A 24480-nucleotide genomic window follows, 5' to 3' on the forward strand; every position below is an offset into this window, starting at 1 on the left:
CAATCTACTGAGTGGAGTGATTGACAAATTTGGAGGCATGTTATGTTTAATCCCCAATTTATGGACAGTCCAGTCCCCACGTGGAGTTGAAATGCAAAGGGGACATTGTGTTGTCAGCAAACATGTAAAGAAAAAATAGAAACCACTTTCTCTGGATTAGGATGCCGAATCCTATGATAAAGATAAACAAATGAGTAAGCCAAATGTTTTTATTTTACCTAACTGAGTCATATATATTAGTTTATATATTGTATAATATCGGAGATGCAACGTGCCCGTATCCACTCTTCTCACCTAATGTCATAGTCTATGAGTTGACTTGGCTTCGATTACCATCCGTTTGTAATTTTGTCCACGATGACCTTTTTCATTCAGATTTTGTCCTTGGTCTCCCAATGAAAAGAAATTAGAAAAGGTGTTTTGTATTTTTTCTAAAAATAAAATTAGTGTTAAGCAAATAAAACCTCCTGTAGATCTAAAATGATAATTTGAATGATAAAAAAAATAAATCTAAAAAGATAATTTGATTAATAAAAGAGAAATATTTTATATATAAAAGATCATGAATTTAAATTTTTCAAACGATATATCAGGATTAAACTCTAAACTTACCTAATTCTATTAGATTCATATTTTGTTTTATTTGGTAAGATTGATTCAACCCAAAAAGGGTTACCAAAATAATAATAATAACAAAAGCAATGTTATACGTATCTATTTTTGATACACAATTCATATACACAATGATATGTCATCATACAATTAGGTGATTTTAAAACATGTGTCACCATATGATAAAGAAATATCTAATCACATGATAACATCTCATCTGTGTATATAAATTGTGTATCAAAAATAGGTACACATAGTTTTATTGTAATAACAAAGGCCATTGTATGCATTTATTGAATGATTCTAAATTTAAGATATGAAAAGTTGAAAACCAGAAGGTCCAAAGTGTTTCGGATTTTTCCAATTTTTTTCATTTTAAATTATGTGTCATTGCATTAACGCAACTCTTAATTGAAACATCAAAACCACAAAACAAATTATCAACTATTATCGGAATTTTGGGAAAGTGATTTGAAAAGTGTAGTGGTATTAATCAGTTAACATTTTATTATTAGATTTTTGAAAAAGGGTTTAATGGATTGAATTTGGGTTTAAAATAAAAAGGATTGAGTTTTGATTTTCATATTTAACCCTATACATCCTACTCACTCACGATAAGTATTAAAATTTAAAAACCCCAGCATGCAACTATGACTCCGAAGTATTCTATTCTGACAAGTAACATCTGAATGAAAAGTTTACCACGCAACTGAACGTGCAGCTTATAATTTTTCACAAGAGACAACCTTTCTACACACTACTAAACTCCATTTCTAACTAACACTGAACTTGACATTTGACCAAGTTGAGCTCCTGAAAATTTTGAAGTTTTTGAGACAGAGAAGACTGGTGAGGCATGTTAAGGTTAATCTGATTATAACGAAAATTACTAATTTAAATTTCAATGGACAATTTCCTAGACAAGATCTAAGCTTGCCTAATAATCTGATTTACATGTAGGCACAGAGTGCTAAAAGCTCTGCTCGATGGACCGCCGATGTTGCAAAACTGTAGCGACGTAAAACAGCAAGCAAGCCATGCAGTCTCAAAGCTAAGACAATAATAAATATCAGACAGAAAGTTTCTACTTAGCTGCATGCCATGCTTGATTCAAGGATCCTGGTGGAGGTTTTCATGTTCAGTTTGGTTACTAAAGTCACCACTGACGACTCCATCAGCATTTTCAATTGTTGAGGTATATGAGAAACTCCATACAGAAGCACAATTATTATCACCTACATCAGACGGAGCAAAAATGTTTATGGAAAACATGCATATGCATAAATAAGCAATCGTTCAGAAAGAGAGCATAAAAGAGACATTGGAATAAGATTGAATCTATGTAGTTTCCATCACATGTTGGAAAAGAACATAAATTATGTCATCACAATAGCAGGCAGAAACAAGATTACAGAAATGTCAGCGTAGAACAAAAAGGGAGCCATAAGAACACAACAAGAGCATAATAAACAAGACTGGTATGAAAATGAAAGACAGTAATGATAAAACAAATCTCCGAATGCAGAGAATAGTTAGTAGTAACATGGTTACTGGAAATACCACTCAAATGGAAGTCCTCATTGCCTTCATCAGGAAGTTCAAATCTTCGATGTCCCGATGATGAGGCAGCCATGGGCAAAAACGGATGAAAAGAGAAACCATTAACAGTGTCTGCGAGTTGTTCAGAATGAAAAGAACTGGCTAAAAATAGAAGAAACTAAAAGACAACAGAACAAATTAAGCATTCTTAAAAGACATGAACTAGTGATACCTGCTGCAGCCTGAAACCCCGATGCCCACTGCCCAGTTTGTAAATCATATATATGAACCAAACCATCCTGGAATCAGAAATTGCAAAGATGATAACTAATCAGCTGTTGTTGAGCGCTATTGCACCTAAAGCCTGATTTGGTCTAAGCTCTTTTCTCCACCAAAGAATAACATAGAATCAAATTTGATACCTGACCACCAGTCCCTAGATGTCGGCCAGAAGGATCAATATCAAACAATATCCGCTGGTTTGTATATTCAGATGATCTGTAGAACCTAATAACAAGGTGCACAAAATAATTAAAATGATGCATCAAAGAGTGAAGGCACAACAGTATCATAACTCGTTTTGTCACGTATAATATGCATTAAGAGAAAATTTAAGTACTTATACAACAAAGAGAACTAGACTACAAGACAAAATTACACAAAGGAGAATGCAAGCCCATTTTACTCATTCGATCAATATTGAGAAATTGTGTGCAAAATATAACCCTATAAATATGGCAAGGACAAAGCATATTGTCAATTTAATGTTACTAAACCATTATCTATCAAAGTACAACATTGTTATGTGTCAGATTTTACATAATCGAAGCATAACAGAGCACTTATCATGCAATTAGATATTGCTGGTTATTGTTCTCACAACTTCTATAACTACTGGCATTGCTTCAGTTTGCCACAGAGTTCCTCCTTAGGTGAAAGGTTGAAGCATGTAATTAAAGCATTTAAATGTTTGACCAGCTGCCCCATAAGAATTTTTTTTCCTTCCCAGGGGGCCAGGTTGGGAGTCTCATTTGCATTTTAAGAAGAGAAAAAAAGAGAAGCTATGATTACTTCAAATCCCAATTGTAAAATGTAACCAAGAGGCACATTATTTGTCCAGCTTCTAATGGAATTACACAAATGGATTTCATCCCTCTGATTCCTTTTTTCTTAATTTTTTGCAATTTTTTCTGAAGTTGAACCCGTTCAATAGGTGCATCGCTTTCTCTCTCTCTCTCTCTCTCTCTTTTTTATAAATAATTTTACTTTGCTTAATCTTTTTGTCCTTTATGAAAGGATACCCCGAAAAGGTAAAATACTTACTTGTACACAACTTCAACAGCTTTTCGCACATCCCAGCATAGTATGTAAGGATCCTTCAAAAAATTTCAAATTTTAAAACTGCATGTATTGAACAAATTACAAGTACAAGTGATCCTAGGCCATAATTTAAAGTGCCAAGTTTATAACAAAAAGGCAAATGGATAAGCCAGCCAAAAGCTTATACGATAATGTGCAAACAGAGAGAGCAGCATTATCCCAACTCAGGGCAATAAAATTAAACTGCAGTAAAAGATGGGATGCAGATGATGAAGATACAACACTTGAATTGTTGCTAGAATTCATGGGCCAGTCTCACCTTACCATAGGAATAAGTAATTTACAATTAACAATATCAAGCATAAAGATTGAGTCTAAAGTACACCAAAATTTACACAGTATGAAGCAATTACACACAGAAGAAAGCCCAAGGTGAAGGGTGAGCCAATGCGATCTTTCTAAAAACAAGGAGATATAACCAAGAGTGGACTAAATGGTTTATCCCATGAGAAAATATCAAGTATAAAGTTTGATTCTAACGTACACTCCCATTTCCCATTGTCACACCTGTGTATCTACTTTTTTTTTTAAATCCAAAATTTACAAGAACTTGCTTTGCAAAACCAAGTTCGACTCTAGATCTCCTAGAGAACTTGACAATATTCAATAAACAGAAATAAAAAAGGTCTTTTGGCCATATAAGTGCCCATTAAGGGGTTCAAACCCTTGGCAGTAAATCACAAGCCTAATCATCTAGCCATCATCATGTGTATCCACTTAATGGCAATAAATTACCCATTCACTTTTATATAATGCTTGAGGGTAATAGAAAATTACATTCCTAAGAAATATATCATCCATTCTGAAAAATATTGATAAAGGAAACAAATTATAAATGCATAGGAGTAGACGTTTATTAATTTTAGGTAGCTGGGTTATCCCTAGATTTGTGTTCCATTTATGAGAACAAATCTCATTCTCAACTTTTATCATTTCCACATAAATGCAAGGGGTGTGGGGTAGTGGGAAAGGAAAAAAAAAAAAACTGGGTCTTCTTCCTGTCACATTAATTAATCATAATCTGCATAAATATAAAAAAGGTATTAAAAGATACCTTTCGAGCTCCAGTATAGAGATAGTTTCCATCCTTCGAGAACTGAAGCTGAATAGAAAAAAAAAAACTCACCATTATTCATTGATATTTATAATCAGAATCAAGCATTACAGATGAATGCTTAATCAATCAGTCAGTGCACCAAGATGAGCGCTAACTTACATGTGTAATCCCACCTTCCTGACCATGTAAAATGTATAAAAGTTCCATATTGTCTTCTCTGTAGATTGCTGAAGTCTGGCTGTATGAACCTGTAGCTAGCAGTCCAGTATGACTTGGACTGAAAGCAATTCCAGATATTATACCTGCAGATAATAAACAAGATACCTTGTCATTTATCAATCATCTAATAACTCTTTTTAGGTCAACAAACCATGAATAATACCTGCTTGACCCTCTTTATTTCCTTGAAGAGTTGAGTACTGCACAAAATCCCTACCAGGGCGATGTATATCAAATACTCTTATAGATTTGTTGTATCCAGCAAATATCCTACAATATCAAAAATTGAGGTTAACAACACCATTTCTGGGTGTGTAATAATTCAGACCAAAAAGAAAAATGTTGATATTCGTATGTGACCTAGTTAAGCATACGGTTGATACAAACTTCAAAGAATATAACAACAAATCACAGTTAATGAAAAGAGTAGAAATTAATAATACACTTGATGCAGTTCATCCATAAGATCCTGAAAGGGTCTCCAAAACAAAAGTCACCATCTGCAGACTAGCTACATAATGATCAAAAAATCCCAATGGCAGAGTATCAACAATCATAATAAAGAAGCTCTATTATTCTCGCATGAAAAAAAAAAAAACATATTGCTAGTTAAGCAAATCATACAGCTTTCAAAAAGTTTTTCACTTACTTAGTCCCAGCCGGATTGAATGCAATTGAAATGGCAGCAGTGATTTCATCCACGGCATCATACGCCCGATATGTGCAGCGCAACTGTCAGTAATCATGATCAGTGACTATATATAGTTACACAAATCACAAAAGGGGTAGCAAAGCTATATCAGCAATACTTTGAAAATGGGTGTTCATGCTTTAGATAGTATTTGCAAATTGATGGGACCTAAAATGCCTTCATAATACACTATAGCAGCAGTGTGCCATTTTAGCGTACCACAAGGCCTTTTCATGCTTTCCTAGAAGTATCAAAACCACTTAATATCATTTGCAAAAAGCACATATGCAAGGAAAATAAAGCATTACCACACCAGAAGTAGCATCCCAAAGATGAATCGGATGGTCACGAGTGGTACTAGCAAACACGCAACGAACTGGGTCTGAAACAGAAACCACAGTTACATCAAATACCAACATCACACAACATCAATAAAATGTAAATCCCTTCCACTATGATAAGAAGTAACATATACATAAAGCACAAAGCACACAGGCAGAAACATCCTTCAATCAATTAAGATTAATCATGCACCTGAAGCAGACATGTACGGGTACCAGCAAAAGTCATATGCAGGCTCTCCTTCACGCACAACAAGGTTTGCATCATACGAATCTGCAATGCATAAGAGTAACACAATAGTAAAACTAAACTTCCAAATATTATGACATGAGAGCTCATCAGCCTAAAATCAGCTCAACATCAAGATCAATAAGCCAGAATTTTCATTCTCTTTATGTGTAAATTGTTAAAAAATATATGTATTCACTTTCATTACCTAATTGTATAATTTTCATTCTCTAATATAATATGTAAACGACCTTTTAACAATATGCCATACACTTTTATTACCTTGTTCATTAGCCGAAGAACAAGCATTGATATCATATCCGCCTTCATTATCTGGCCTGACAATCAACAAATGATAAAGTTACCATAGAATATCTCATAATCACAAATAAAGCACACAACTAAACAATTTGTTACAATTTATCATCGCTGAATTCAAATTTGCAGGAATTTCATACTTGAAAGCAAATGAAGAGCTTATTCGAACAACATTGAAACTTACAACGAAAAAACGCGAAGCGTATTATCCTCAGAATTTGTGAGAAAACATGAACCGTCGGGTGACCTACCAATACATATATAGTTTCCAAATAAAAGCTAAAAAAAATAAAATAAAATAAAATTAGAGCAGAAGAAGAATAAGAAAATGCAGAAACAATTACCATTTGATGCCTTTGAGGAAGTTGTTAGCGATTAATGAGGTCCTGAACTGGTTATAGAAATGGTAGGTTCTATATGCAGGAACATCGAAATTAATCGCAGGCCACGTATACTCTTGCTGGCTCTCTTGCGTGGTTTCTGTAACTTCAGTTTGTTCTTCTCGTTGCTCTTCTTCTCCCATTCGTGTTCTGAGGTTTCGATATTAGCGCCAAAAGTTTAGTGTGGTGTGGTTTTGCGTTTTGGAGCTTCTAGCTGAGACTGGTGTTTGAGGCCGTGTCTGTACAAAATTCCTTAAGACACCCCGATACTTTTACATATTCCATTAACACCCGATTCATTGTGGTCGCTTCTTTCGCAGAGCGAACGAGATAAAGCTCCTTCACGTACGGGGAAATAATGTTAACGGCAGCCAATGCTTTCATGAATTCTCATTAAATATCCCAACTTTTGTAGTAAAACATAAGGGCCGTTTGGTTATCGGTTTTAAAGATTACCTTGGTAATTTATTTTTTATTCCCTTGTTTGGTTTGTCAGTAATAAAAGATTACAGTAATCTTCTATTATCTATGTTGACGTGACAGGTAATATAAGTGATAATCTGATTACCACATTCACCTTAGGTATTTAAAGATTACCAAGGTAATCTTGATTTTATTATAATTATATTAGTATTTATTAATTTTTTGATACAAGAATAAATTTATTTTTAATTAATATGACAAATAATATGAAAAATATTTAAAAATAATTATATTTATGAGTATTTAAATAAAATAATTTATTAGTAATTTTTTATTACATTTAACCAAACACAATAATTATTTATACCTATCAAATTTTATCAAACATAGCAATCATTTATACCCAGTAATCTTTTAAGTAATTTATCTTCAAGGTAATCTTTCTATTTTGGTAATAAAATATTACCTAAACCAAACGTCCCCTAAGAGATATTCTAACACAATTATTATGCAAGTACCATTTTACCCTCGTATGTGCATACTTTCGTGATTATAATGAAAATTCATGAATTTAAAAATAAAAAATAACTGGTATATATTTTCTATATTTTTATTCCCTGATTATTAATATTAAGTTCATAGCTTTTTTTTTTCTAATATATTGTTGACATACTAGATAAGAGAGATTTGTCTTGAAAGGTATGTTAAACCTGAGTGTAAAATGGAATTTACACAAAAATATTGGGCCACGAATTTTTTCTCATTACATATATCAAAAAAAACATTTTTTTTACAAATTATAATTTGATTTTCTTCTCATTACATTTTATTAGAGAAAGGAGAGTGAAAATGAAAAGAAATTGAATGAAGCCTCCTATCATACACCAATAAAAAGGGATATTTCAATTTGACCTTTAAAAAAGGGCCTTTTAGTACTTGTTACATTAAATTTTGGGGAAGTTTTTTACTTTATGAAACCTTTGGGTGTATTGAGAACTTCTTGAAGGAGATATTTGTTATTCACTGTTCTTTTTCATTTTCATTTTCAATTTCCATTGTTCATTTTTTTCTTTCTGGAAATTGTGTAAAGTTGTTCGCAAACCATTTCCCATTTTGAAATTCCAAAATATTAAGGAAAAAGTTAGAAAAGAAAACATTTTAGTAGTGAACAGAAGAAGAAATGAGGAGACAATCGAAGGATAAATCAGGGAAAAGCCACAAGAATATGAGAGGAAAAGATAATGCAGAGTATGAAAATATTCAGTTAATCAAACTTTATTCATAAACCGAGCATCTCAATAATAATGATAGAAGCATTATCATAGTTTCATGAAATAAAATTCTAATAGTAATCAGCATAAAATAAAATCTACAACAACTTCTAAACCATCTTAAAAGAACTCAACTTTTTGTGACTACATTAAAGAAAAGAATCGATTAGATTGAAAAGAACTCGATTCTAGTAGGTACATTGAAGAAGATCAATGAGATATGTCCAATGTAAATGACATCAACAAAGCCAGGAGTGACTATAAAACCTACAGAAAAATGGCCTAATCCAATCAATCTTTGCCTACGCAATGGGAAGAGCATAAAAAAATTAAAAAAAAGGACACATAAACTACAAAGAAAATGGCCTATTCCAATCAATCTTTGCTGCAGAGTGTCAAGATCCACTGACTATCGAGTCAAATTAATGCATCATCTAAACAAAAAATAAAAGATAAACTGGTTTGGAACTGGACTTTGGATTATGATGCCATCATCAATTAAAAGGTTTAAAACAGACAGACTTTGTGATTATAAGATAATTACTTATCTCGGCGAAGGAGCTGATAACACTTGAGGGTGAATTTATATTTGCATTTCTTCTTAGTTTTAACTGCGAGCATGATTAAATATGGATGGTTTATTACAACTATTAGTTTGCCTTCCAGGGCATTACTTAATGCCCTGGCTCCACAGTTTATGAGACTAGCAACACATCTTATTAATGTAAGAATGAAATTCTTACTCAATAATCTCCCACAAGCAACAGCTTCAGTGCCAGTTATCCGGATCAATGACTGCCGATCATGGCCTTATCACAAAGTGGTTTTCAAACGTGGGTCATCCTTGTATTTTGAGTACAATGGAAGATCAAGGGCTCTTTCTGCAACTTTCTTGTCATCATGAATCTTTGCTACCAGGCTCTCGAGGGATGGGAAATTAGCCTGTTACAACCCAAGACATACTTTTAGCATAAATAAGAAGGCAGGAACATGATTATGATCACAGAGGAAAATGATACCTCAGGACGTATATAGCCAACTATAACAAGACGTAATTCCTCTCCATAGAAATCAGCATGAAACTCATGAAGCAACCAGGGCTCCTGCATTATAAGATTGACCTAGATGAAAAAAAAGAAAAGAATAGGGACCTGAAGATGCTACCATCCGTGTTAACATTATACTCACTATAGACTTTTCAGAGTTGTTGAAATAAGGATTCCAACCAATATTCATGACCATTTTATAAACACCTCGGTTTGATAACCCAGCCCAACCAAAATATACACCTGAGGGATGTTTTGAAAGGACATCTGAATATCCTTCTGCGGACAAATTAGCTAAAAACAGAGAATGAATTTGTTAAAACAAGCAACAGAATAAAATCAAGCAAAAAAAGAAGAGATAAATGAAAGATAAGCAAAATCTTCAGCATCACCCAGGTCACATCAGGAGTAATTGCAAAACTGCTATACATTATTTAGAAGTGGCACCATTAACAATTTAAAGCTATGTGTACTAGACAATGATATATCCAAATGAACAAGAGAAATTTAGCTGAATAAGCCGAAGGTTATGACTCACCTGTAGGAATTCCAAGTACCTTTGAGCCGCGGCCAAATCCCTTAATTACAGGACCACCAATAAACCATGGCTCCAGAGGTAAAGTGCTCTCCAACCCTCCAAATGAAATTACCAATAAATATAAAATAAGAAAATTCCTGATAGAAGGTAAATTTACTGAATAAAGTAAAAAATTATATATGTCCAGGCATTACAATCTTGAAATTGGGGTAAGCCCCACTTTTCAGGTTGCAAATCAAGTAGAGAGTTAATGATTTCATCTGCAGATGTGTAAAGATGAGTTTGCTTTGGAAGTGATGGTACAGCAACAACTTCCATTCCAGCAGCCTTACCAGCTGTAACACCTGGCCTGTAATGGCCAAAACTTCTACAATGTCAATAACAGAAAATCTATGGATGTATGGGTAATTTTGATAAAAAGCAAAGTTTTTGCTCATTGATAACAGATACAATTTAGTTAGATATTGGAAGATACAATGATCAGATAACAGAAACTGGCAAGCCTCACAGATGCTGTAAAAAACCAAGGCCAAAGATACAATTTTTTTTTTCATAACATTCTGCCAGGCTACAGTGTCAGTGAGATTGCTTGAATAAAATTAGACAATGATTTCTGGCAGTCATCATTTCCACACACGTATGTAGACAATATGAATTTTATTATTTTTAAAAGATTGAAGTATCAAAATTCTCATTGACTGCTCATCATCTCATAGTGGTTTTACAACACAATTTTTGTTCCAATACTCATGTCAGTAAGAATCTATTTAAGTAATTGAATGGCTGCCAAAGGCATCATAAGAAATTAGTAGCATCCAAGGTTGTCTGGTCATAGATATTCAAACTTATTTCTGCATTGCAAGTTTTGGATAGAAACAGTCTCTTCTATTCTTGAAAACAAACACACAAGTATTGCACCAACCAAGGTAAAATGTACTCCTTAAAGAGCACAGGATTAGAGGCATATGACCGCTGAATAAAAGAATGTATCTGCAGTAAGGACTTAAAGACTCACTTACACAGAATCTTCAATGACCAGGCAGCTTGAAGGTTCAACATTTAGCCTTTTAGCAGCTTCCAGAAATCTGAATCATGGAACATCAAAAAGTCAGTATTCTAATTGAGATTTCACATTCTCATAGAAGATAGAAAAAATCTCAATGTGTAGATTCATGAATTTCACATTTCAGGAGATGGCTTTCCCATTTTCACTTCATCACCGCCAATAATGACAGAGAACGACTCCTTCCAGCCTATAAAAGATATACTATGAGCAAACTAGCTTACAAATTTTAAAAAAAAAGAAGGAAAACATATGATCACAGCATGTCACAATGCTGATTATTTGAGATGCAAGAAGTAATTGTCACCAGATTATCTAAGAAACCTACCTTGCTGATAAGAAATTTTGGATTCTATGCTTGCCTGAGGTGAATTTGAAGCTACTGCCATAGGCACACCATGAACATTCAAATGTTTAATTAAACGATTGGCACCTGGATGAGATTTAATGTTGCACCACCTATACCAAACATTATAAAAATACCTTTAAAGTATTTCCATTAGATCTTTCACTACTTACTGAATAAAAAGTAGTATAGCAAATTTATAAAATAATTATAGCAACAAATATGATGGCTGAACATATAATTTATGACATCCATTAAGAATGGAAAAGACTATTTTCTTGGTTTTAATTTCTTGAATTCAAGGCCAATCAAGTTAGAGAAGTTTAAGGCTATGTAGACAAAGCACACAAAGTAGAGATCAATTTCAAAATACAATGTTAAACGTAAAGATCAAAAGATTGTGGCACTGCAATAATAAAAAGAATTGTTAGGGAAAAATATCACAATCAGATTGTAGCCATAGAGTTAAGCATACATCTTAATTTCATGCAAAAACAGTTTGCAAATGAAGATGCAAATTGAAACTCAGAGATACAAAAATATAATTTGAGTGCAAAAACAATTTCCATTATTTTCATATTTGAAACAAATTTTAAGGATCATCCAAAAACAGATTGTAAAGACATCAACCAGTGTTTTCTTAAGATGTTCCACATCTCTCGTTTTAAGATTAAAGAATTCTACCCAAATTGTAAATGAGACAGGTCCTAACTGAGAGAAAAATAGTTTTTCGAAAGAAGATTCCCAAAGTTAAATCCAGTTTGCAAATACTGTAAGTTCACAGCAGGAGGAAACGGAAATGTCATTAGAAATCCATCACCAATGTTCAAATAACTCCATTACCCTTGCTTCAAATGGATCTCCATCTATGCACATCATAAATCATATAAATTTGTACGCTAAAGAAGTTTCCAAACACTTAAGTTTTGACATTTCAACATCTCAACAAGATATCTATATTACAAAAAATCTAAATAACAGTATATAAAAGTAAGTGAGGAGGTTAGTTAATTACTGATCATTAAACATGGGAGTAATTTCTGCGGTAAATTCTTCGGTTGTACAAGGAAGCTGATATCCTTTCACAATAGCAGCTGCTCCTTCTACAGGCGTCTTCCCGACGATTTTCTGAGCTTCTCTCCCGTCCCACTGCTTGCCATACTTAACCAAAAGAACTTTCAAAACATTTGTTATAACGCCATCTGCCATAAAATTTAAAACAAATTACTACAACAAACAAAAACAAAATTCAGAAAGTGATCAAATGAAGCCGAGCGCGACGTACTGACCTGTGCTAGGAAGCGTCCCATCCAAATCAAGAATCACACATGAAACTAACTTCTTTAACGGCTGAGCCGTTGACATTTTGGAGAAATTATCAAATTCAGCAAGAGTTCATTTCTATATTCATGCTCCGTCAAATGTTTCTGAAATTGAAGAAAATATCATCAAAAATAAGTAAGCAATTATATGGCCATAATTGGAGACGAAAACATATTAAGTACAAAAAAAGAATAAATTTCCATTTCGGTATCTGCTAAATAAAATCTTCCTGGTGTTGTGTGTTTTGTCCATTTCAATAAACTTTCCGGATCCTGGATCCTAACCCGGATTTTCATATTCGGTATCTAATTTGATAGAAATTCCATGTAAAGGATTTCGTCAGCACTGGTGTCGTTGTAGTATAGTGGTAAGTATTCCTGCCTGTCACGCAGGCGACCCGGGTTCGATCCCCGGCAACGGCGGTTTTGGTTTTTATTCAACGCCAGATTATTTTGTTATTCTTCGTTTTATAAACTAACAGATATGCCCAAGTTTGACTATTTTTTACCCCTTATGTTTTAGACACTAACAACATTACCTTCAAATTAATCTTTTCATTCTTGATGAATGAATTCCTGTTAACCCGAATTTTTTCTGAAACTAACTAATTTTTCTAAGTTCTTAAATTTCACTATAATCTTCGTTACCAGAGGCTAAACAATGCCAAATAAAATTCATCAGACAAATAATGATACACAAAATCATAGTGTTGTGGGTGAGGTAATGCTTATGGTGATCACACTAGTAATTGTCAGGGGTGTGCAAAAATCCTTGAAATCTGATCTCAGATGAAATTTAGTCTGCGTATGTCATCTTTGACAGGTCAATCGAGGCTAGAAACATGAACTTGAGAAAAGCCTTAGTGGAACTATAGTTTTATAAATATATCAATTAAGAATATAATCACATCGAAACTTATGTTCAATTAGGAACACTTATCATATTATCGCATCATGATATATGTTGAGAGAAGCCTAATTTGATATATGTTAAGGGAATCCTTGCCCAATTTTGTTAATAAGAAGGGAGAACTGGCAATACAAATGACAGAGATATAAAATTGTTTCAATCCAACTCAACTTCTCACTTACATTATAGACTCTATTCATCTCAATAGCAGAACATTTCAATCCAATAAATTCAAAGATATGTCTGAAGGAAAAAACAGCTACCGCCTTTTCTGGTTCTGGTTCTTTCTCTTACCTTTCTTTTTGTTTCTTTTATTTTGTGGCTTTGACTGTGATTTGTGTCTTGCAACTTTCTTGAATGATTTACTTTTATGCACAGGGATATTGTGCTTTTTATTTACTCCAATGGAGCTGAGCACAGTAGCTGGTGTGTTTCCACTGGGAATGTTTTCTTCTTCACCAGCAATCTCACTAGTTATCACAGTGACTTTCATGTTGCCATTGTCATAAAGTGTTGTTCCTGTGAACAATAAAAAAAATCCAAAAACCAAATATTAACTAAGTATAAACCTAAGTTCACACAAGAAGATACTACATTTCACCATGAATGAGCAAAATGCTGGTTAATTGCATGCATGTACTTAGAAAAGACACACATTAAATATTAGCAAGATGGGATTATGCAAGTGAAAAAATATGCATTTGAATTAGTGAATACCAATGATGATGCGTCACCATATTGATACTTATTATAAGTGCACACAACATTACTCAAATTAATAATAGTTTTGTTGTTTTCTCCAAAAACAAAAAGGAAGGTAATAAGTTGCCACTATCAAAAGCAGCCCAAGTATTAGCTTCATTCTAATGTCTCTGAGATGTTATAACAAGATGAAAAGAGTATATGATGCAATTATATCAGTCGAGCCAGCCTGTGAAGTTTAAAATCTTCAGAAACATCATATATAACTGAATTATTTAAGCCACCAGACCAGTAAAGTTTAGCAACTTAAGAAGCAAGATTGTCTCAAAACCAGACAATCACAACTTGCAAAGTTAGAATTCCCACCAATTAGCAAGTGCGGGCTAGCAGGCTACAATTACCACGTCCAGCAGCAACAACAATAAAAGCTATTTAATGAATACTGATATATTGACATATCTCATTTATATATTTCAGTTCAAAGGGTTGCAGTTTTCCAAAAAAATACCTGTAATTGGCGCCATTGGCTGTGCTTCTCCATCCTCCTCAAGGTACTCCTCAGTTTCATCAGGCACAGAATCAGTGGCTGGTGGATTCCCACCATATAAGGCAAACTCTTTTTCCAATCTCCTCTGCCACATGAAATAAACGGCAAAGTTAACACTGAAGCAAGGTGCCTTTCTAATGCCTTTTGGATTACACAATTCCCAACTCCAATCCAAAAATGTAATTAGATGTGAAGTGTACCAGAAGTTTACACCTAAACTAATAAGACAATCATAAAAAGGAACAGTCAAAATTGTAATATTATGTTGGTTTTTGTCAATAGATTTAGACTTGCAGGACCAAAGCGTTGATTTTCTCAACATTTATGAATCCCAGACAAAAATTTGTTTGATGCAATATACACATACATACAAACTGAGGAAAATTGAAAAAAGAGTATGATTACTTGAAGGCTTATTTAAGTCTCGAATCATAAGAGAAGCGCGCACACACACACACGTTTGAGAGTTCAGCTCTCGAATAATACATCATGAAAGAGAAGTAATATCTTTATCTGAGACTTACAAACTAAATCGATCTTGACAACCATATAGAGTCAACCTCTAACAAAAGCACAAATGTGTCGTCAACAAGCATCATGAAAACCAAACCAATCCATCAAAACTTACAGCACCATGGAATATAAGAACTTAAATTTAACTCCTAGCATAAGCAAATAAAAAAAATTACATGTAAATGAAGCCATTTATTTGCAACAAAGCTGTTGCTAATATAAACTCATATAACATATATTATACAATACACATAGAACCACAGATTATAAACAAAGCCAAATACGGAAAAAATTATAAAGTAAAAACCTTTTTTCGTTCCTCAAGACGCTTAAGCCTTTTGGCCTCCTCTTGCTTCCTTTCCGCTTCCTTTCTCCTCTTCTTCTTCCTCTTGTGAAACCCAGTCACGTAGTCCCTTAATCCAAGCATAAATCACGAACAAGTAATCGTTAAACTTAAACGTGGATAGAAAAACTCACAAGAACAAGTTCACCAATCAGGCCAAATATAAATAAACCAACTTGTTATCAAAACAAAAAAAAGAGGAATAAGGATTTAGGGTTTTGGGCACGTACTTGAGGTCTTTCTCGTCAAATGAAACGGAGACAGCTTTATTCTTGAGAGCCCTTTTCTTAATGTATCGGCCTCGGACTTTTGGGACCTCTGGTCCTTCCGGTTCAATCTCTTCTTCCATTACAGCCCCACAATAGAGATTGCTTCGGCCCTGAAAACTAGTTGTTTCACAGGGTTGCGTTAAGTTTGTCGGGTCATTAAACGGGACACTTTTTAGGCTCCGCTTCGTTGTTTGCAGTCGGGTTGTTATTAGTTCGGACTCCTTCTAGATGGGCTATTGGGCCCTGGAGTTACAGGAATTGAGGCCTAGCATAGAAAGATGAAAATTTTAAGAGCAACCCTCGACAATATAAATAGTATATATTTCAATTTTCAAAATTAATATTTCACTCAAAATTGAAAAAATCAATTAAAAAAATTTAAAAACTAAGTTGCATTTTATTAATAATCCAATTTATAAAAACCCTTGCCGGTTTATAAGTTAAAAGCTTACACCGATTAGTCCAAATTTGATTGTGGAATAAAGTTAAGACATAAAACTTATCTTATATTAGATATATAATATTTTAATTAATAAAACTCATTATTGACCGAAGTTATGGGATAATATTTGAATATGCAAATAGTTATATAAATAATCTCATAAATTAGTAAAATATTAAAAATTTTATATAAAAAATTTAAGCTTAAATATATATTATACTTATAAAACTTTAACTTATCAAATATAATAGTAAGGGATTCAATCACTATACCCAAATTTTTCTCCCCAACCAAGATTTGGAATAGTGAGTTAATAGCGTCACTTTGTTTAAGATATGATTGATCCACTATAAAATAAATATATCCTAAAATCAAAGAGGAAAAGAGGGCAAGAAATTGAACTTTGTTACATATACATGTGAAAGCAATAAATGATGGGATATGTATGATTAAATGTATTGACTTATTAGACACTAATTCATTTTATTAGAAACAAAATCAATTAATATATTATGTGAACACATTTAAAGCAATTGAGAATTAGTCAATTTTTTGGGTTACAACGATGGCGTAAAAGTATTATATAAACAATAAAATTATATATATCTATTTTTTATATATAATTTATATACATAAATAAGATATCATCATGTGATTAAATATTTTGTTATCATATGGTAACATGTATTTTAAAATTACCTAATTGTATGATGACACATCACTGTGTATATAAATTATATACCAAAAATAAGTACACATAGCATTACTCTTATATAAACCCTTCCTATCACTTGTATTTTGGAGATAATTTATACAATATTCTTTCAATTACTTTTCCAAATTTCCATTTCTGTTTTTTTAATTCTCCTTCATTTTACTTCGAATTTTGTCTCTTTAATTTTCTCCCTCTACTTATAATTATCATTATTATTAATTACATTTATAACAAGTTTGTACAGATTTTAAATAGTAGAATAAGACAGCACTAGTATGGCCAAACTTTCTATTTTTTAGTGGGGTCAAAGGATTATTTTTCACCTAAATTTTAATGTGAATATAAATATACACTTGTTAGATTTAAAAAATTCAAATATCTACTTATAAGTTAACTTTAATTAAATTTTTTTTATTAGAGATCGTTATTTTACCACTAAACCTTATCAAATTTATATCATAGTTATCTTTTAATTTAAAAAACTAATAATTTATCTCTAAGTTGAACTTTAAAAAATTACATTTCCTTCATTTAGGATTTCTCTTTTCTTCTTCTCCATCTCTGGCGACCAGAATCTGGATATGCTTCTCTGTCTCCTGTTGTTGATGCTTTCTTCTCCTGGATTTGCCGTAAATAATGACGAAGATGTACACGGGCGAAGTCAACAATCTCAAATCTCTTCATCAGCTTTGCCAGTGTACATCATATCAGAGGCAAAGGTGGACACCGACTCGACCAATTAAGGGAGAGGTCATCGGATTTTTGAGTAATCTAAAGTTAAAAATAAGGGATTAAATTGAAGTTTTTAAAAATTTGGGATAGCTAAAATAGGAAAAAAAAAAGCCTATATTTGAAAGAAAAATGTGATTTTTTAAAATTAAAAAATTTTAGATAGGAGTGCAATGATTAGTTTTTAAAATTTTGAAAAAAAAAATAATAAATTATACATTTTTTTAATATTTTATTATAATAATAATTTTATTTTTTATCATTACTAAAAATTTTAATAAAATTTATTTTATAAACAAATATTTAAGTTGTTAAAACTCCACCGATATGTCTTTATATTTAGAATCAAACTTGGGTGGGAATTCAGTGGCGATTCAATGGAGCTGCTCACCGGCATTGACCAAAGAAAGAGTAATTATTTCAGTCGTTCTATCTAATCCTCAATTGCCTAAGGGATAAGTAGCTATGACTGTACAACACTTGGAATAGTGTTGTCAACAAAAATAAATCAATTTTTTATATTGGATAAGTTCGAAAATTATTTTAAACGAAAATTTCAGCAGAATTCATTACCAAACCTGCCACCCTCCTTTGGCGTACGTTACAAAGCCAATTGAGTGAATTTTAAGAAACCAACTAAAATAAAATAAAGATATATCCCACACTCAACTTCCGTTCACCGGATGGATCAAGACCAACTCTCCGACCATGTTCTTATCAACGGCACGGTTGTTCCTGTCACATTGACGACTGACGGAAAGCTCCTGTGGGCGGACGGACTTCTGCGGATTTTGAATTTGGAGAAGGAGGTGCTCGGTTTCGCCGTCGACGGTAATAAGATTAAAATCAGAGCTGTTATAGAGAAAGAAGATGGAATCTTCTGCGGCGGGAGCATCGGTGATTTGGTCAGGAAAGATTTTGTTTTCCAACCTCTGTCGCAAGAGTCTCAAAGACTTTGGTGCCAGAAACTCCGTGAATATCTTGATTCTCTCGGTTAGTTCAGTGAATTGTTATTTTAGTTGATAATTTATATTTATGCCTTATGTTTGTTTTTGTGTTTGTGATAGGACGGCCGAAGAGGCTGTTTATTTTTATGAATCCGTTTGGAGGGAATAAAAATGCATCAAAGATTTTTCTGGATAGTGTGAAGCCACTCTTGGAGGATGCTGATATCCAGTTCACCTTGGAAGGTTTTGTTCTTTTAACTCTTTCTGGTTTTAATCGAAGATGAATGTTTGAGATTGTTGCCGACGCTTTCTATTTGGTAATTTGGTTATCAGAGACTACACGGCAACTTTACGCGAAGGATGTAACTAAGAGAATGGATCTTTCCAAGTATGATGGTATAGTTTGCGTTAGTGGTGATGGAGTTCTTGCTGAGGTCAGTTTCATTTCTGGTTGAGCTTTCGGTGGTTTGTGTGCTTAAAATTAATGCATGGCTGACAGTATCTAGCTTGTAATTCGGATGAATTATTGAAACACTTGTCTTTCATCCAAAACTTTTGACATATTAGGTAATCTCATTCTACGACAGCCATATTTGTAGCTCTCTCTGAGAAAATTAAACATTCAACTGGAATTCCCTCCCGGATAGATTTGATTTACAATTTTCATCCCACCTTTAACGACAGGAGTACCAAGCATTACAATTAAGACAAAAAATTTCTATCGTACTGGCATGGTTTTATTGTTGAAAGCTCTCTGTTTTAATTGTATATTTATTGAGATTTCTGTTATGCATCTTTGTAATTTGTTTTTATTGTCTTTCTAACAACTGTTGCTCTTATTAGTAGGTGGTAAATGGACTACTTGAGAGAGAGGATTGGAGTGCTGCAATAAAAATGCCCCTTGGAGTGATTCCTGCAGGTTTTCCTTTATATTTTATTCTTTTTTGTGTTTATTGTTTTCAAATCAGGTCAGTCAGTAAGCATGGAAAGTATATGGTCTTAACATACAATCGATGGAATAGTGCATTATATTCATTGCAATGAACATTTTCTACATTATGGTCGAAGCATTGACATGTGTACAGGATATCTGAAAAATGAGAACTTAATTTAATTTTTTGTTTTAGTGATAACTATTGCAAGAGGAAATTGGAAGTTCCTTCTGTGGACCGGTAGGAAATCATTATGCGCCACCCTAGAAGTGATAGATATTCACATACAAACATGTTTATGATAATTGTTGCTGAGGGTTGGTTTTGTATTGGAAAACACTTTTGGGCCCTGACAAGTGATCATATGTGTGAGCCACTGACTCCCTGTAAACATCTTTTCTTACTTATTTGTTTTCATCATTTTGTGGAGCCTAGTTATCTGGTCTTTCAAGTAATGAAATTCATATTTACCCAATTCATTCGTACCATTTCCTGCATCCTTATCAAGATCATTGTTACTTTGAATTTTTTTGACTTAAAAACAATAGCAATTTCTTAGTGTAGTAATCGTTGTTTTATCTTTTGTTGGGTGAATTAGACATTTTGGTGACTTCTTCCAATATTTTGATTTGTGATCAAGGTTTTTATGCATGCAGGTACTGGAAATGGCATGGTCAAATCTCTATTAGATTCAGTTGGTGAACCCTGTAAAGCACCTAATGCCACTGTAGCTATTATTCGAGGTAACATTTTGTCTTTAAGCATTTTGTGTTTAAAACGTATGATTGTGCCTTTTCATGTCCAGTAAATGTAGATTATTTTGTCATTGATTTTGTACTTGAATGGTACTTATCGGCAGGCCATAAGTGTTCACTGGATGTAGCTACTATCTTGCAAGGGGAGACCAAATTTTATATTGTCTTGATGCTTGCATGGGGTATGCAAATAATTCACCTATTATTGTTTGATTTTTGTTGAACTTTACTTGCCAGTGACACATGCCTGGATTCTTTACAGGCTTAAGTTTGAGAAAACAGTTGGTGGTTTAACTATGACACTAAGCTTTAATATGTTCATTTGTTTCAATTTTTTTTTTTTTTTTGCCAGGTTTGGTGGCAGATATAGACATTGAGTCTGAGAAATATAGATGGATGGGAAGTGCTCGTCTTGCTTTTTACGTATGTTGTTATTTATTACTGCACATACATTCAATGTTTTAGAGAAGCCATAACTAGGCCATCAAATCTAGCATTCTTCTTATAAGTTCTTATACTATTAGAGATAGTACATCATAAACCTCATCATTGTTAAAAACCGAGTGACTGTTAGCTTGTTACAGAAAAATGGTTAACATGTAAAGCTTTCGTAATGCTCTTGCAGTGTAATTTTCTCTTGGTTTGTTTGTTTTACTTGAAGATAGATATGATGTAGCTATGCTTTTGGTGTGAAGCCACGTCATGCTGATTTTCCTTTTTCATTCTGTGATAGGCTCTTCAGAGAACATTGCATTTGAGGCAATATAATGGACGTGTTTCTTTTGTGCCAGCTCCTGGTTTTGAAGATTATGGGGTACCAACTAGTTACAGTGGTGAATCAATTAATGGAATGAATGTCGGCAGCTCTTCCCAAGAGCAACCCATTAAAGCTAGACAGTATGGCTACCAAGGACCTGATGTTAGTTTAGAGGATCTAGGTTGGAGGACAATTAATGGACCATTTATTTCAGTTTGGCTTCACAATGTACCATGGGGAGGTGAAGATACACTGGCTGCTCCTGATGCAAAGGTTAGTTTATTTTGCCAGTTTGGATTTGCCTCTCCTTTTCCTTTTTCATCTCCTTTCTTTTGTGGTTTACTGTTTGTATTTGCCGTAAATGCACTTGGTGCAAGTAGTAGGTTCAACCCAGATTTGGTAATGTGTACAGGTAAAATAAAATGGAATTGACTAAATTTTCTGAGCTTCCTTTTTCTTCTTTTGAATAAGAATACATAATTTGTCTCAAAAGTGATGAGACCACTGGTAATTGCTAAAGGCTATAGCAGAGAATTGATTTTATCTTTCTTTGGATATGAATGGATTTCACTTAATGTACAATTTATAAATAAAAAAAGGTCAGAAATTTGAGGCTAAATTGATAAGATAACATTTTTGTATGCTACTTACAAGCATAGCTGACAATTTTTGTGTTTGCATACACTATGCAGTTCTCGGACGGTTATTTGGACCTGATTCTTATAAGGGATTGCCCAAAGCTCGATTTACTAAAATTAATGACACAAATGAGCAATGGAGGTCATATAAGATCAAAATATGTTCAGTACCTCAAGGTGAGTATATACACATCATAATCAGTTATATGGTTTAATTGCCTTTTTTTATTCCTCCATCACTCTTGTTGAAAGTTTTAAAAAATTATAGATCTGCATTGTGTGAGAGAACTCCCTAACAATTCAATCTCACTCAACCAACTACAAGAAGTCAAATAAGAAACAAATTGTTTTACTTATAAAAGAATTTCTCAATACATAAGCTTTCTGATATTATTGTAAAAAAATAGATATAGACACTGAAAATAAAATGATATTCTTGCAGTAAGAGGTGCCAGTCCTCCCCTGTCCCAAGGCTCCTTGATTATTCCCTGAATATTTCGTTGCCTCTCCTTTCCCCTTGTCTTCTCTTTATATAGCTATTTCTTTGTTTCAGTTTTCGTTTTTTCTCTACATTGCCCTTGTTTCTTGTCAATTGGTTACACCTTGACTAGAGCTTATATGTTTTGCTGGGGTTGAAGCCTTTGTCTTGTTGTCTTGTCTGTAACTAAATTTTTCTTTGCTGTCTTATAATTTGCCTGAAACTATAGCAGCTAATTCATTGTTTCATGTAAATCTATGTTTGGATCCTTTAATTCTCCTTCTGTATGCTTGCACGATTAGTGGCCTAACACATTGATTGGCCGAATGTTTCAGACAATACAAAAATGCTTATTTTCTATTTTTAGCATTTCTTTTGATATTGTAACATCTTAGTCATGAATTTCATTCTAATTCTCTACACCTTATAATAAATTACAGGTTAAAGCATTCATCTTAGAGCCAGGTACATGCACACATGATCCAACTAAAGAAGGAATTATAGACGCAGACGGTGAGGTACTAGCTAGAGGAAAAGGAACATACTTGTGTCACCAGAAGACACTGATGGCATATGATAAACTACAAATTACAATGGATCAAGGTTTAGCTACTTTATTTTCCCCTTACTTTAACATGGACATTAACCACCGAGAAATATTCTTGGAGTGATAATTTAATTTTGACTGTACATATTAGGGAGGACAAATAAGGGAATTGAAAAAAAAAAATAATAATAATAATAACCTCTTGATGGCTATGTCGGCTTTGCAATTGTAAGTTCTCTCTTTGGCAATGTGCAGTTCATCTTTACTTCATTCTCTGATAACTATGATTATTCAAGCTCTGTTTTTGGTGTGATATTAAGTTATATGAAGTGTTTCGTAATACAATTTCAGTAAAGCTTTGCCTACGCTCTGGGTGCCACATGAGAACACAGTGATTTGTACTCTTGGGTCTAAAAAATTGTACTTGGAAAAAGTCCGTTATTAAACTGTATTCTGCCTATAGGGTTTAAAAGCTGAAGAGCCATTTTAATTGGCCCTGAAATGCTGAACTATGAGCACTCCAGAGTCCATATATTTCCCAGCCCCTTTTTTTTTTCTAATGATAGGATCCCACTTTAAAAGGTGAGAATTTGTTATTTCATCAAACTTTGGGTGGGAAATAGTCATTTGGCCAGTTAAAATACCTTGTTATGTTGTACTGTGTTGGTTTTAACATAAATTTGTTTCTATGCATTATTACAAGAAATTGTGCTCCACCGAAGTAAATCGCCCCAATTTGGTGAGAAATCGTTCTATTGAAGCTGGGCAAAAGTGTTCAATTTAATGAATGAAGGTTTGGAAAACAAATTGACTTCTCATATTAATTTAAGGATGTAATATTCCGTAACGCTCCTGTCTTCCAACGTGTTATTCTCCTGTTATATATAGTGTTTTTTTTTAATTTATAAATAAATAAATAAAATCATAATGGGATTTCACAAAGTCGGTGGGGTTCCTGTTAAAAAAAAAATCATTATGGGATCGAATGACAAATTACACTGCAAATAAGGAAAAATTAAATGGGTGTTGTAATATCACAATAATATCCTTTTCCAATTATTAACAAACCAAAATCCACCTGAAGAACAACAAAGAAAGGAAAAAACAATCAGAGTTTCAGAGGTTGTTTCGAAGCCACGAGAGAACGGAGGTGGATAAGGCAAATTTCCAGGAAGGAAATAACAATCACGTGCACAACATGCCACCTCAGAAGAAACGAAACCATCCGACAAATTTCAATTTGATCTTCGTCAAACCATCGCTGGGACCACACTTCATTCTTCAAATCAAATAAAAAATTTCCTATCATTAATAAATTGTTATATAATTTATTTTATTATTTAAAATAAAAAGCAAAATTTTTAATTTTTCAAAAACTTTAGGAAAAGTTTTGTTAATTTATTAACTCAAAAAAAATGACAACCACCCAGAAAAAAGAAAACGTGTTTTTCACATAGAATAAAAGGGAGTAGTTTCACAGT

The 24480-nt window shown here is 33.2% G+C and overlaps 4 protein-coding genes and 1 non-coding gene across 6 annotated transcripts; 2 read left to right on the forward strand and 3 right to left on the reverse strand.

The window, feature by feature from the left end:
* Nucleotides 1–1465: 1465 nt before the first annotated feature.
* Nucleotides 1466–7143, reverse strand: LOC123193228 (telomerase Cajal body protein 1). The gene is made up of 14 exons (XM_044606075.1): nucleotides 6731–7143; nucleotides 6571–6633; nucleotides 6351–6406; nucleotides 6033–6113; nucleotides 5807–5880; nucleotides 5457–5539; nucleotides 4971–5077; nucleotides 4748–4890; nucleotides 4586–4633; nucleotides 3475–3527; nucleotides 2574–2658; nucleotides 2384–2450; nucleotides 2173–2283; nucleotides 1466–1847 (listed from the first exon to the last, which is right to left on the reverse strand). Exons 1-14 carry the CDS (start codon nucleotides 6907–6909, stop codon nucleotides 1723–1725), a joined length of 1275 nt encoding a protein of 424 aa, XP_044462010.1. The 5' UTR covers nucleotides 6910–7143; the 3' UTR covers nucleotides 1466–1722.
* A 1888-nt stretch (nucleotides 7144–9031) lies between these two features.
* On the reverse strand, nucleotides 9032–13008 carry LOC123193230 (bifunctional riboflavin kinase/FMN phosphatase-like). Its single transcript, XM_044606078.1, has 10 exons — nucleotides 12743–13008; nucleotides 12469–12655; nucleotides 11436–11566; nucleotides 11228–11297; nucleotides 11064–11129; nucleotides 10239–10393; nucleotides 10045–10140; nucleotides 9649–9800; nucleotides 9480–9563; nucleotides 9032–9402 (listed from the first exon to the last, which is right to left on the reverse strand). Exons 1-10 carry the CDS (start codon nucleotides 12816–12818, stop codon nucleotides 9274–9276), a joined length of 1146 nt encoding a protein of 381 aa, XP_044462013.1. The 5' UTR covers nucleotides 12819–13008; the 3' UTR covers nucleotides 9032–9273.
* Nucleotides 13009–13126: 118 nt separating this feature from the next.
* Nucleotides 13127–13198, forward strand: TRNAD-GUC. Its single transcript has one exon. It is a non-coding gene; the product is annotated as a tRNA-Asp (tRNA).
* A 563-nt stretch (nucleotides 13199–13761) lies between these two features.
* LOC123193231 (ribosomal RNA-processing protein 17) lies at nucleotides 13762–16229 on the reverse strand. The gene is made up of 4 exons (XM_044606079.1): nucleotides 16021–16229; nucleotides 15755–15860; nucleotides 14896–15019; nucleotides 13762–14204 (listed from the first exon to the last, which is right to left on the reverse strand). The coding sequence occupies exons 1-4, from the start codon at nucleotides 16137–16139 to the stop codon at nucleotides 13945–13947; spliced, it is 609 nt and encodes a 202-aa protein (XP_044462014.1). The 5' UTR covers nucleotides 16140–16229; the 3' UTR covers nucleotides 13762–13944.
* Nucleotides 16230–18392: 2163 nt separating this feature from the next.
* On the forward strand, nucleotides 18393–23364 carry LOC123193232 (sphingosine kinase 2-like). Of its 2 annotated transcripts, XM_044606080.1 has the most exons (10): nucleotides 18393–18938; nucleotides 19013–19135; nucleotides 19226–19326; nucleotides 19739–19811; nucleotides 20481–20567; nucleotides 20684–20761; nucleotides 20932–21002; nucleotides 21313–21609; nucleotides 22029–22151; nucleotides 22893–23364. In XM_044606080.1, the coding sequence occupies exons 1-10, from the start codon at nucleotides 18629–18631 to the stop codon at nucleotides 23121–23123; spliced, it is 1494 nt and encodes a 497-aa protein (XP_044462015.1). In that variant the 5' UTR covers nucleotides 18393–18628; the 3' UTR covers nucleotides 23124–23364. The 2 variants fall into 2 exon arrangements, with proteins under 2 accessions (XP_044462015.1, XP_044462016.1); XM_044606081.1 differs by lacking the exons at nucleotides 18393–18938; nucleotides 19013–19135 and having other exon boundaries at nucleotides 19736–19811; nucleotides 22893–23269.
* Nucleotides 23365–24480: the final 1116 nt, after the last annotated feature.

The sequence above is a fragment of the Mangifera indica genome, chromosome 12, assembly GCF_011075055.1.
Source record: "Mangifera indica cultivar Alphonso chromosome 12, CATAS_Mindica_2.1, whole genome shotgun sequence".
Classification (NCBI taxonomy): Eukaryota; Viridiplantae; Streptophyta; class Magnoliopsida; order Sapindales; family Anacardiaceae; genus Mangifera; species Mangifera indica.